General features: G+C 38.5%; 1 protein-coding gene across 6 annotated transcripts in view; it reads right to left on the bottom strand.

Annotated features, from left to right (window-relative positions):
• tbc1d1 (TBC1 (tre-2/USP6, BUB2, cdc16) domain family, member 1) overlaps window positions 1-14,860 on the bottom strand; it is a 53,530-nt gene that overhangs the window by 38,101 nt on the left and 569 nt on the right. For 5 of the 6 annotated variants that reach the window (XM_008412540.2, XM_017305675.1, XM_008412513.2 and 2 more), the window contains one exon: window positions 13,516-14,137. In XM_008412540.2, coding sequence (XP_008410762.1) covers window positions 13,516-14,137 — 622 coding nt within the window. Of the gene's footprint in view, window positions 1-6,343; window positions 6,771-13,515; window positions 14,138-14,860 lie in introns of those variants that run through there. The other variant, XM_008412548.2, reaches the window with a different exon arrangement.

The raw sequence follows: 14,860 nt of genomic DNA, 5'->3' as shown, positions 1-14,860 counted from the left end.
TGCTTATTATTAAAAAAAATTCATTTTCAATAAATTTAGAATCTGTGTTCCAAAGAGGTTTGTTTAAAAGACTTAAAATACAGTTTAAAAACAAGAACCTATAAGCAGGAATCAAACACCACTTTCATTAAGCTCACATTTCCGTATTAAAAATGTGTAACGTAAATTTTATTTTCAATTACATTTTCATTTTCTGTAGGTGGAAAATCATCATAATTGACAGAAATAAAGGCTTGAAAAGATCCACACATTTCATTTAGTGAAATTAGTTGATTAGTTGACTGAATGCATCTGTAGTTAATCAGTTAATTTATGATTTAACAAGGATGTTTGTTTTTCACAAAAAGCAAAAAATGAAATCTGCAAGAGGCAAATGCATTTTTTTTTACAGCCCTGCATACGGCCTGTCATCTCTGTCATTACATGCTCCTTCTTACAGTTTTAAGGTCATACATTTGAGGAGAGAAGTGAAATGGATGGAAAAAGGGTTTGTCAGATGGCAGCTTCGGCTGCAGTCGACTGTTTTTCTCACAGTGGAACATTTATACCAGGCTGATCTCACACAGGAAGGCATCTGGACTCAACCTCATGCAGCGACCCACAGATCGGTCCACTCACAGCGCAGATATACTGAAAAACACTCAAACTCCCTTAGAGAGAATTAAGTACAACTAGCGTAGTGTTAATTTCAAGAGGAAGGAAGTTACACAAGCGCTGCCAAAAATAGAGAAGTTTGAGCTTAGTGCAATAAACAAAATGAACCCTTTTGGGTTTACCAAAACAGGCAAGTCAGAGGTGATTGTGATGTAGGAGAAGATAATGAGAACAAATGTAGAATCATTTTCCAACAAAGCTAACCCACACGATCACCTTTTGGCAGGAGGTCAATTACTCAACAAAATTTGGACAAGAAGCAGTACAAGTACCAGCCTTTGATTAGCCATGCCTGACAACTATTGACCTCTTAACTTTAGTAGATGTTTATTTACCTGATTTTATTTTCAATGTTGCTTTTTTTCCAGAATGTTTTAGTTGCAACTTTGCCTCTGAATGGCTGCTCAAAAAGAAAGCTAAATATATAGCAGTGGTGAATGGCATATTGAGTCAGTTCTCCGGCTGCTGTTGCTAATTTTGCTAGCTTCAAGGGATTTTCAAATGTAGGCATTCAGCTTTAACCAATTACTATCCAGGAAGCAGGATGTAGACACAAAGCAGCTGTGCTGTCACAGCTTCATGTAATAGTCATACTGCTCACTGTGCTGCTTTCATGCAGTGTGACTGGCTAAGGTCCAGTACTTTTTACACTCGTCTCTTGAATCCGATTGTGAATATTCAACAAAAATGGAGTCAACCTTTATTGTGAAACTCAAAAGGGAAGTAAACTTACTATTTGGGCATAGGTCAGTATGAGATGTTCACAATATGATAAACTACTACAGCTTCACTGTTTTTAATAATAAAAAAAGAAAAACTGTACATACCAAGAGCTAATTGCTTTAAATTAAAATGGGAAAGCAGTACTTAAATGTAATGCTGCCAAATCAAAAACGCATATGGATTATTATAGTTGAAATAATCTTTTGCACAACTTTTTAGGTGTTTGATATTAACTTGGTTAAAAAAACGTAATTATTTTTTGTTTTTGCCGTGGTCATTCATACTGCTAGTTAAATGCAATCACAATCAGACTTCTGTGTGAACAATTTACGACTCCAACATAACCAGCCAAGGAAGAACATTGACATTACACAGCAGAACACTGTTTACAGAAGTAATAATATGCCACCGTTTATGGATCACTTTTACAGTTTTCTCAGAAATGGGAGTGGACAGTATTTTCACAAAATCACAACAAGACCAAGGAAGTTAATATAAATAAAGAACAGGTAATAAAACTTCCCTTTTGTGGAGAATTGACTGCAATTTCTGGAGAGAAGTATGTTTGGATGTGTAGTCAGAGCCAAGAGAGATTCTTTCATAATTTTAATTTTCAGCCATTGTTCCAGATTGACCGTGTTTAGCTTCTTATGGGACAGAATTATGATGCCTCTCTCACGTCAATGACTGCAGACGCATTGAAAAAAATCAGATTTAGTACCGCACATGGAAGTGGCACAAAACAGATTTTAGGGGGGATGAAAAAAAAAATCAGAACTGGGTTGTTAAGACATTCAAAAAAATGTCAGATGTGGGTCACATGTAGGTAAAAAAAAAAAAGAAAGTGGATTGAGTCACATTTTCCTGCTGTTAGAATATAGCCATGGTCATTTTGCTCTTCATAGAGAATCATATGTCCAACAAGGTGATGTAAACCGGTTATAATCTGGCTTTCTAGTTGTTACTAGGTATGTTCTTCATAGTTTACCGGTTGTAGTCCTAAAACAATGTTAAATTCTTTTAATAAGTCTTTCATAAAAGTATTCAGTGTGCTTCTTTACCTTCACCACCATGACTGTACGTGTTTTTTCACGTGGTAAAGATAAAGTGTAGTAGAGTTCATTAAACCAGTTGACCTGCAATGCAGCAACAGGTGGGGGAGGGTGGTATATGAATACCCAATTGTCCAAGCAGTCTAAGAAAATCATGGTCGCTCTGGCAATTTCTCTAATAATCAAGTCTTTAACAACTATGAAAAAACGTGCTAGAAAAGTTTACAACAATGTTGAAAGAAAAGCTTTAAAAAAATTTAACCTTTTGCATCTCCATATGCGTAAATATAGCACAATCTACGTAATGGGTGTTACACACTGCATTTCTGAGAAATTACATATTTTTCCCTAGATTTACACAAGAAGTGGGAATTCCTGCGCAATAAATACATTTGAGGAACAGCATTTTTATGACAAGCAGGGGAATCCCACTAGTGGAAAAAACAGAAGAGACAACAGTTTTAAACCCAAATGCTTATTAATTATAATGTTTTACTAATGCCAACTAATGCTGAGGAGAACTTTAAGAACTGACTTTGTAAAAACGAACAAATGAAAAAGGGAAGGGAAGCATTACTGATGATTTTATAGCTGGTGTGCCTGAGCCTAATGGAAAGACATCTGACTGGTGAGGTCAAAATAAAGAAAAAATATAAAAATAACATAGAAAAAACCCAAAACCCAATCAGATGGCCCAGAAAATCAGAAAAAAAAAGATGACGAGATGAAAAAAAGTCCCGTTCTCTTCTTTCCACGATCATGTGGCTGAGTCTTGTGCCTTCTAGAGCAAACCCAAGTTCAAAGTTCAATGTATATTTAACAGAAGAGATGGATCACTAACAGAGAGCGAAAGACAAAGAAGAAAAGGAAAACATTTAAAATGGTGCAGGGTAGGCAAATGACCCCGTCATAAAACGCACGCAAAAATGATGTCGCTGCAAGAACATCAGAATAAAGGACAGCCCCTTTCCCCCCCCCACCATCTGGGGTGAAAGTACGGAGTATCAGGTAGCAGGCAGAAATGACAATATGATGGGAAACATAAATGGTTTGTCAAATAAGAAACAAAACATATGTCGGTCACATGAGGTGACAAAGTAAGAGAAGGAAAAGGAAAGGAAAAAGGTAGACTAAAACTTAACCCATCATTTTCTGGACAATACTTGGTAAACATCATCTCCAATAACCTTTCACAGTATTTTTGCCTCAACGACCAAAATGTTGTCCATACTGGACTTTGCTCAACTGATTTTTTCATTTATTTATTTATTTTTATGAAATCAGTTGTTCCAGACTGAAAGGTTTATAGGTGAATCCCTGAGAGAAGTCATTCTCATGAGCAATGAAGTCATAAAAACCAACCTATTATTCATTCAGTGACCCACAAACAGTAAAACATGCATCACAGCTCCACACATTACAGCCTGTACTGGTACTGCAGAAGGCTTCCTGGAGCTGCTGGAGAGTTAAGATCCTCACTAAAAGTATGTTTCGTCAGCACCAACAGGCGGCTGAACTAAGAGCTTTACACAGACTGATTCACATGCTGAAGAAAGACACCTGTCTTCTGCTGCAGGATTAAAGTCCTGGCAGGAGTACAGCTACTGTGACTCACTCACACACACACACACACAAACACACCTACAGCAGACGGGAGAACCCAGGCATACTGGATCTTCATGCCCACAGCAAGACAAGGAATCTAGGAACAAGTGAGCAACCAGCAGCTTTAATAGCTCAATAATTTGAAGAAAAATCTTGTGTGATTACTGTGTATAAGGACTACACCACAAACCACATGGAACAACACAATGAAGAAACAAGCTGCACATCGCTACCCACCATTATAGCCCTCGAAACATTCGTTTCTTACAAGTCACTCTATATCAGTGATGCACCGATCAGGATTTTGTCCTGCCAATTCCAATTTTGACCAATATAGCTTTTTGTCTTTCTTAAGCCTGGAAGTGCCAAAATAGAAAAATATACAGCATGCGATTTGATGAGGGATTTTGTTTGAGCTACCAGGTCACTTCTGGTTCTTGTTAAAAGTTTATAAAAGTACATGCTGTTTAATGATCCACACAAAGTTGTGGTAGCTTTTAGCTTTAATGTACTTAGTTGACAGAAGTGAAAAATAAGATCGATCTATCGAGAGCTGTTTAGAGCCGATCAAAGCTAAACGGGCAGATTTCAATGTATGACTATTTCATTGATGCCTTGCAATATTCAAGTCTGGTTTGGCTTATTTTCTCAAAAATATGGTATGTGCCAGGTTTTTTTATTAAACAAGTCGGGCAAGTAATTTTTTTTACACAGGCTCAGGTTGGTTTGCAAAGCTTTTCTGACCATAAATCAAATCAGAATTAGTAACGAACGTGTGGCATTTATTCAGAAACAGTTGACTGACGATCTCAAACACTAAAGATGTGACAACCCAAAAAAAAAAAAAAAAAATCTTCAGAGCTGTACAGTTTCATTGTTGACTTCTCTGTAACTAGTTACATTAAGTAACATTTTGGGAAGAAAAAAATAAACTTTTCCGAGTAGCTGACTTGAGTAAAATACTGGGCAGTGCCAAGTAACCCACTGCGAGTTACTTCACTGAATGAAGAACAACGTTTTAACCAGAAATGCATGAGACACAGACACACACACACACACACACACACACACACACACACACACACACACACACACACACACACACACACTCAGTTTGCTGAAGTGAAACTTCTTGTTTGTACACAAGCTTCATTGTTTTAATGTTATTTTTAATTTACTGAGCCTGCCCCGCCATTTGAAGGTTGAAAAATACAGGAAACACCATCTATTGTAACTAGAAGAACTTTAACCAGTTTTACATGTTCCACCTACTGTATATATTGGTTTAATGTGAAAAAGCTAATGTGTTTGGCTTGAAAATTGTTTTCTCCATCTATGTTGCACATTATTTGCTTTTCATCTTTAAAATAACAAAACATATATATATATATATATATATATATATATTAAATCAGTTGTTTTGATCAGTGATTCAGTAATCAAGCAGCTGTTTGTCAAATACCCTTTCCTCTTTAGTCAAGTAATATCCTGGAAGGCTAGTTTATACTTGTACTTGAGTAAAACTATGTTGAAGTATTGCTACTCTTAATTTAATACAATGTTTTGTATTCTACCCACCTCTGTATACTTTGGAGAAGCAACAAAAGTCTAGAGGAAAATGTTCAGCAAATCATACACTGACAATCAGACTTTTAGCATTCTGGTACACACTGAAATGACAAAGTAAAGAATAATATAATCTTGAACATTCCCCCCCACTGCTGCAGCAGATATCTCTGACAGGGCCTGTGGTCTCTCAAACATATCTGTAGATATTAAGCAGAGAAGGAAAATACCAAAGTTCAAACAAAACCTCCTTATCTAAGTTAAGAGGAGTTTTGAGAAGCAGACCAGTTTACAGTGTGACCTTTTCAAAGCTGCTCCTGATTGTTCCGTCCTCAGCGGTCCTACAAATAACAATAAGCAACAAGTGAAAAATGAACCACCCAAAAGTGTCGCAGCGTGACTTGACCCACTTCATCATCCACAGACGGGAACAAAGACATTTCTGTCCTGAAAACTGCTCTGTATGCCAGATTAGAGGCTAAATAAATGTAAAATATGTCCACTGTTTGTGGAATAAAGTTGGTTTGTGCCAGCAGACAATATCAGAGGGCTAATGTAACTGACACCTCGTTGTATCCTTTTCCAAGTGGACCGTGGAGAGACGTTCTGGCTCAAGAAAGCTGACTAAGGCTGGCTAACGACAAGAGGGCGAGCTCATTAAACTGAGGTCCGCTCCTGTTAATGTTAGCTAACTGTCCACTTAGCATGCAGGCAAACTTAACAGCGGTAATAACTTGACTCACATCTTTCTGCTCTTGTTTGTTGTTGAACAAGTTGAATCGCTGGAGTCGCGCTTTCATCCCATCCGCCATAAAAGTCCCAAAAACTGGACCTCAGCGCTTATATGTCCGTTGCTCGTTTCTTGCCGTGTGTGGAACTTCAATACAAATTCTATGGAAAGTTCATTTTTGCTCTCTAAAAACCAAGGAAGATCATGCGGTTAGTTCTCCAAGCGGAGAACACAATCCCGCGTTCATATCCGGTTTCAATCCTCAAAGTAATGAATACAATAATGAATGCGGCATCCGACCTTTTATTTTGACGTTTGACGAATTAACTTCCGGCTTTCTTCTAGCAGTGTCTTGGGATCTTGACCTGGTTCTGCCCTCCAATGTGTTTTGGGGATGGGCTGGACAGTTCCTGTCCGCAGTACTCAAAACTTTAGGCGGTAGATGTTTTTCCCTGAGTGGTTAACGTTGTTAACGTTACCTCTGGAGGATTATATCATTTTCCTCGCGGGTATGCTGGTATATAAACAGGGTTTCCTGCATGACGTCAGACCAATCCCAATCTGGCAGGAATGAATGAACGCCTTTCAGGGGTAATTAATGCGAAAGATCTTGCAAAAGAATTAATGTCAAAGTTGAGCGTCGTACAATTATGGAGGTCCAAGAGTAGTACCACAATTTAATGAATGAATAAGTGATTATTTGAAGTTCTGAATTAAAAATAGAAGTTAAATACTTAAACACTCATAATGCACAAGTTTTTTGTTCCTATGAGTCAATTTCTCTTTAAAGCATTTAGTGATATGTTTAATACATTACTGACACATTTAAATGATTTATGATCAGTTTTTGTTTTTTATATTTAATTATTTCAGCTTTTAATCATGACATAATATTGAAACCAGATGTCTACATAGACTGTATAAAAAGCCAAGTCTAACTGTTTTCAATTAAAATATCGTCTTGAATAGTAGCCCAACCCACAGATCTTTACCTCTTCCCATTTTTGTCTCAAAGGGTCCTTGAAAAAAGTAAAGAAAAAAGATGTATGCAATAAGCATTGTTTTAATGCTTATTTTAATTCTGAGCTAATCTGTCAATTACATCGGGGCACTTCTGGCACACAATACACACAGTTCAGGTATTATTAAGCCATGCACATAAACTACATAAAACAATATAATTTTGCATTCCTTGATTGCCTTTCGATTCAACAAAACGATAAAACCTGGCAATGTTTACTCATCTTGCAAATTTTCAAACCTTTGCAAATATCACCACTGCTTTTAATTTTAAATAACTTGCAATATTTAATTATTCATTGCAGATTGCAAATAAATTTGGCAAAATAGAGGAAAAAAAATTCGATAATTTCTCAAGGCATTTACTCTGTGAGAGTTTGCACACTTCAGTGGTGACACCCAGTGGTTGCTTTAGTTTTAACTGTGCAGCAGAAAGGAAAACACGTCACCCTGAGAGGATTGCCATCTCTGGAGGCAGAGGGGGAAGTTGAAATTTACAGCCGTACTGCTTAAATTAGTATCTGATGGTGCATTTTCCCACAAATAAAAGCTGCTTATTCACAAGAAACACACAAGAAATGTCATAAATGAACAGCAGGACAGGTCTTTAATTTTGAAAAGAAAAAAAAAAAAAAACAGTTTCAGGAATACCTAAAGTTTTAGTTTTTAATGTAGCATTTATTGCTATTTTGGATCAAAACGAGTGTGTCGTGGCCATGGTTAGGAAAACCCACGCTAAGCAAATTCCAAAGCTTTATAAATACGCCTTAAATGTTGTCCTTATATGAAGCTGCTCTCTCTAAGCAGTCATGCTGCTCATGGAAAATTAAAGCGGTTAATAGCCACAAGAGTGAGGGCAGGCTATAAACAGAAAGAAAAACTTTCTGGTAGCAGCTTGCTCAGTTTGTAATGTAATACAAACTTTCTGGTCATACGTTGTAGTGGTTCTCATGTTCAGCAAACAAAACATGTCCTCGTCATGGAGGACATTTTCTGCATGTTTACAAAATACAAAGATAATCTCCGGAGCTTGAAACACAACATTTATTTAAGTCTAATGTAGTTTAGACAACAAAATCTAAATGCTGAAAAAAATGAAAAACACAAGAATACACTTCATAGTATGAAAAGAACATGACTCCAGCTTTTAAACACAAAGGCAGAGTGCTGATGTTTTGGGCTTCTGTTGCAGCCAGTAACTCAAGGAGGTTTTATCATTTCAAGTGGAAATGGATCAGATTTATACTGACGTGATCTTTGAGCAAGAATTACACCTTGTCATTGCAAGTAAAGAAGTAGAAACTAAAATAGGATAATGTAGAGAATTGATCCTCTTTTCAATTCTTGCAGTAAAGCTTATAATTCATACTCATGTAGATTGACTAGAAGTGCTGTGACCTCCCCACAGTCCTGATTAGAATATGACACAATATCTGAGGAGGGAGCTAAAGATTAGGGTGATGACAAGGAGGCCTTCCATCCTTAAAGACATGTGAAAGTCTTTATGTCTCTCTCAATAGAATTAAATAAGAATAAACGAAGAAAAGGCTTTCTAAAATGCGATTTAGTGTGTAATGTGTTCCTAGTTAAACATTCTGCCAACAGCCTTGACACCAGTATGACCACTGAACAGGTTTTTTGCACAGCTTTGAGATTTATCTTTGTTGATGGAGAGATGCTAATTTAAGACTCTTTCATTCAGACTTGATTATGCAACAGCTTTGTCCATTTAGCCATGCGCCTGCATCAAGGGCTCGTTAAAATGTTTCACAAATTCATATTCCTGACACCAAAAGCCGAAAATGTATTGATCCTTTGTTTTTTGTTCCTTAAGTCTGTAAGACCTCCCCCATATCTCTCAGACTATTTAAGCCCATTAATCCCTCATATGGCTCTTTCTCCAAACATCTTAAAATCAGTAGGTGATATGCTGCATTCCAAAGGGATTTCTGGGATGCAGTGTTTGGTGGGATATTTTGCTTCTGTGCTTTAGAACTCTGCATGCTAATAATATATTTTACCATAGGTGGGACTTTGACTGGGATTTATACCTACACCAAATTCCGATCTTAGTTATTTACATCCAATGTCAAAAGTGTTTTTCAGACAGGATTGCATATATATTTGTTGCATCAGTACCATTAAACTGTGGTATTTTTACCCAAGGACATCATATTGTGAGAATCCAATATTATCTACATTATATCTTCACTTGTTAAGTGAAAGCTATACTGACAATTTATCAGTTGTGTTTGTGTTGTTCTCTAGCTGTGGCGTAAACTCACAGTAAATGTTTTAGTCTTAACATTTGCAAATAGCCAGACTAGTTTTGTATTTACGTCATTTGCGGGTTAGAAAACCTTTAAAATGTGTTTTAATAATGCTATTTTATAAAGTCAAAAACAAAGCTGCATGACGATCCCACATTGCCTCGTAATTACTGTCTTCATTAAAAGCAGATCGACATGTGTGTGTGTGTGTGTGTGTGTGGGTGTGTGTGTTAAACCCCAGCTTGACAGAACCGGATCACAACAGGTGGTCAGTCTGACATCATCGCCACCATCGTCCTCACATTTCTAACAGGGCTTAGAGCATAGCTAGAACAACAAGCACTCACGCGCTCATAAACTCCACAACAAACACACTATGACAGGAAGTGGTCTCCATGGTAACATGGTTTCATATCCTGGCATGGGCAACATGATGCACTCTCCTTTTCTCTCAGGCAAGAAACCCCAGAAACACGCTTAGACTTCTAAAGTCTGTGTTTATTTCTGCTACGGCGTACGCTCAGTAGTATTTACAGTACACTCCACAGCACATGGAGGCTGTGCTCACAGCCGGCCGAAGCATGCAGGTATTTGTTATACGACCCCCCAGTCTCAGAACATGTGCGCATGTATCATGTGAGCAGCAAGGGGGACGTAGAGGCTAAGGTCATACTGACATTTTGATTTGCATCTTCCTTTAGCTTTGCGTCTAATATCCCTCATTGTCTCTGGTATGTTGAGCCGTGGGATGCTATCTGATGTCTCTGACCCGACGCCCGCAGCAGCTGCAGCTCTGCTGCTCCTACAGAGGCTTTTGGAAGCTCACGCCATGTGGAGGAAAGTTGAAAGGATTAGAGGTCAGCAGAGTGTGTCAGTGTACACACAGTGTGGTGACGAATGGGATAAAAGCCCAGCGTAGGTGGGCTGCAGAAGGATGTCCGATTAAATACCAATGCAGTCACACTGAACCTCCAGCCAGCTTTTTATCATATAAATAAACACAAAGAACAAATATAGTCCCTGCCACACTGACCCTTGCTCTTAATTCCCATCTCTGTCCTACATGCCATATATCTTATAAACCGAATCAATATTTACAGCTTGAGCTTGTGTTGATGCGTTTATTACCTATTCAGGGAGAGCTCCATTTGATTTATGAAAATGCATATAGTCTGGAGAGTAGCTGGAACATCCTCTTAGATTTGGTTTAAAGGTCATAATTCATGTCACCTTTAGAGTTATGCCTTATAATGTCGAATGAGTTCTGTAAGCAGACGTCAACATGGTGCTATGTGGAAACATAACTGGGACTCCAGTCAAGCACAGTAAAAGCCATTATCCATAAAAGGAGAAGAGTGTGGGACAGTGGCGAACCTTTCTAGAAGTGGCTGGCCTAACCAACACGACTCAACTGGGAGGTCACAGAAAATCCAGGAACAAACTCTAGAGCACTACAGGCCTCACTTGCTTCACTTATCAGAGTTCATGTTGAGAAAGAAAAGAGATTGGATGAAAAATGACATTCGGGGTAGAGTTACATCACTGCAAAGCAACATCAAAACAATAAGGCCGCCCTCATGTTTTCCAACACACATCTCCATGGGCCACCGTATTGTCAGCCCCTTCAACTACCAATACGGAAAATGTATTTTTTATGGACAGAGGGAGCGTAACAGTGTCTTATGTAAATGTGCACCAGGTTTTTTTTTTCCTTTCTCATTTTGTTGATAATAATAAGCTTACTGAAAGAGTTTAGAGCTGGATTTACTTCTGAAACGGTCCCTGGGAGGTTCATTTTAAGTGGAAACTGCTCTTCGCTGACATGAAGAGGGTTTGTTCATCAGATCACACCAACAAATAGCAAAATACAAATCTGAGAAAGGATAGTTACAGATTTATTCAATATGTTTATCTGTCTCCAAGCAGTTATAGGGTTGAAGTCTACTGGATGAGCTGAAACTGTTCTGATCTGAACTTCCAGCTCCTCCAACACCATGTGTACAATCTAGAGTTAAGCTGTCATAATCTATTTGGTATTACAGTTGTCTAGATTTACCTTGGTTTGATTGGTCTGTGCTGTTATTCTCATGTTTATAATTTTTCTCAGTATTTCTTACATAAGTTGCCCATGTTTATCTACCATCCGGCCTCAGTCACGGATTACAGTCATTCAGCTGCTGTTATTTTGCCATTATCTCCGATCTGTACACATTCTGCCTGTTTGATGATTGCCACTGTCTCCACCTTGGGAGATGTTCCTTAATCCACTCTGCTATTTCAGATCTCTGTCCTTTACGGTTTAGTCTTGTTTACTTTCTCCATCGACACTTTGTGCTTTTAGTTTCGGTAAGTCAACAAAGCTGTGTTTGTTTTTCACCTGCTGCTTCCTGCGTCTGGATCCTCAACTTTTCCATCGCCTGCTTAACTTCAGTTCAGTCTCCCCGAGACTTGTAGCAGACCTAAACCTAATTTCTGTCTTTATCATGTTGATTTAAGGAAACTTGAGAGAAATTAATACTTTGAGGACATTTATTCAAAGGAATAACAGAAACTGATCATCTAGTCATCAGGACCAGTTAGCTATAATGCAGATATCTAAAGAACCTGACAGAAATATTCAAACCCCTTTAACTTTTCCACATTTTGTCATGTAACAACCAAGGCTTTAGCATATTTTATTGGAATGGTGACAGACCAACACAAAGTGCTGTGTTTTTATAAAGTGAAAGGAAAACAATAGTTTTATAGTTGTGTGCAGTTACAGCTTCAAGTCTTTTTGGATATGTCGGCACCAGCATTGCACACTTGGACACCGTAATCTTTGCCCTTTCTTCTTTTGCAAAATAGCTGAAGATTGGAATAAGAGCACCTGTTAATGTCTATTTTTAGGTCTTGCCACTGATTTTTATCTGGATATAGGGCTAGACTTTAACAGGACCAATCTAATATAGAACCATACTTTGATCCCATTGTAGCTGTGGTGCTATGTTTAGGGTCATGGTGCTGCTGGAAGGTGAACTTTCACCGCAATCTGACAGATTTTCTTCCAGGATTGCCCTACATTTAGCTACAGGTCTCCAACAATAAAGAAAAGAACAAGGATTCTGCCTCCAACATGTTCCACAATGAAGATGCTGCGTTCAGAGTGATGTGCAGTGATGGTTTTCCACTAAAAACTGCATTTCCTATGCAGGACAAGAAGCCGTAAGGCCACAGCATCTTTTTCTACATGTTTGTTGAATCCCAACATTACCTGCTTTTTACCAAAGTCGCACAAAGGCCAGATCTGTGGAGCGCAGCATTATAGTTGGCAGCTTCTTGGAATTATATCCTCTATTTTCACAGCTTAGGTGAGGGACTGTACCATAATCAGCTTGCAGTTGTATAATATTTTTCTGTTTTCAGATGATGAATTGAAAAAGTGCTGAATGAGAAGTTTAATCTTGCCATATTTTATAACCTAACATTTATTTAAAGTTCTCCTTGATCTATCTGTTATGTGGCTTTGATCTTCATGCACTTGTACATCAATGTTCTCCAAAAACCTCTGATGCCTTCACAGAATAGATGTAGTTACACTACTAAGATTAAATAAAATATGCAGGTGAACTCTGCAACTTCTGAAGCAAATGGGTGCACTAGATTTTATTTAGGAGTGTCGAAGTAAAAGGGGACTCAGTCCAAGTGCCACACATTTAAGATTTTTTATTTGTGACGATTCTGAATGTGCGCTCTCTGTTGGTCAAATAAAGTTCAAATAAAGTTTGTGGGTTAGGTGAATAAATATGAAAAAGTTAAAGAACTACTCTACATGCATTTACAATATGTATGTATTAATGTTTCCCTGCACACATTTGCACATGTTAAGACACTCTTTATTCCCACAGGTGCCTACCTTGGTGCTGTCCAGGCCCTGGAAGACGTAGCAGGCACACTTCAGCGAGTCTTTCACCAGGCAGGCAAAGACACTGGGCTCCTGGCTGTTGTGAATTAACTTGGTCACTTGATGAGGACGACATTCAAACAGCACCGTGTGTGTCAGAGGGTCCCAGAGACGGCGCTCAGCTGGGACGGACACACACCGCACCCAGGATGCAGACACACACAGAAGCACAGTCTTATTGCTGCATGAAGGAGAACCTTTTGCAGCATGATGTGGCCCAGCACCCGGATCCTTCTTGGAGGACCTGCAGATCTCGGCCACCACCCAGGGCAGCATGGCCATGGAGGTCAGGTGGTGAACTGCCCTGAAACCAATCATTGTCAGCTGGTATCTTATCTCTTCTTCGTCCATCTGCCCTCTCCATGGCGTTCCCCTATCCCAAGCACCGGCACATTTCTGGGGACTCTGAGCCGCAGAGTTGAGGTGTGAAAGGGAGGGACACGAGCAATTGTTCGGGGTTAGATTATGTCGCGTTTTCTCAGAGCTTCGTGGCCTCTGGGCTTCACTTTCTTTTGGTTTCACATCAAAGTAAAGTCCATCCATGGTTTTCAAGGACCAGTGGCCTCCACTATACCTGTAAAACATCAGTGAAAAGTTATGGAACATCTAATTTAGAGTTAATTTTAGTTATCTTTCCAGATCCTCATTCATTTAAGTTCAATTTATTTGCATCGCTTTGCAAAACCTTTCCTAGACTTTGAGCTTTTGCGCATTTTGTTATGGCACAGCTACAAACTTCACCATATTTGATCAAGATCCTATGTGAGAAGCCAACACAAAGCAGGTCCTAATTGTGAAGTGAAAGGAAAAAATGAAACCTAGATTTATTTATTCCTTCAATCCCCCCCAAAAAATACTTCCATAAAGCGGGCCAAATTTGAATATTTAAAGAGAATATTACAGGGCACTGTATACAGCAAAGATTTACAGCAAATGTCATCTAAACATGTACCTACCAGTGCAAACAGATTCAATTCGCATCCAGTTATGTAAAATTCACAATGATGCAGGTGTAATTTCTGTCAGGCAAATTTATTTCAGCATAATCCAGTCTTCTAAATTGAGGTCCAGTTCTATCATAATTATAACATAATGCACAGTCAGCTCGTCCTTTAAGCCCGACTGATAAAAGTTTTAATTAGGCAACCCAGCAGAGAACAAGTTGAGTGACTTTTACAGCTACAAGGACAAATAAGCACAACACATGTATACAGAGAAACTTATATATGACCTTTTGTGCGTCCAAACCAGGAATCCCAAGGTTTGTTTCAGAGAGAAAGGTTATGATGAGTTGTCT

This window comes from Poecilia reticulata, linkage group LG1 (genome assembly GCF_000633615.1).
Source record: "Poecilia reticulata strain Guanapo linkage group LG1, Guppy_female_1.0+MT, whole genome shotgun sequence".
In the NCBI taxonomy this organism is placed as follows: domain Eukaryota; kingdom Metazoa; phylum Chordata; class Actinopteri; order Cyprinodontiformes; family Poeciliidae; genus Poecilia; species Poecilia reticulata.
Note: the sequence above shows the minus strand (reverse complement) of the source record. Positions and strands in the feature narration are given on the sequence as shown.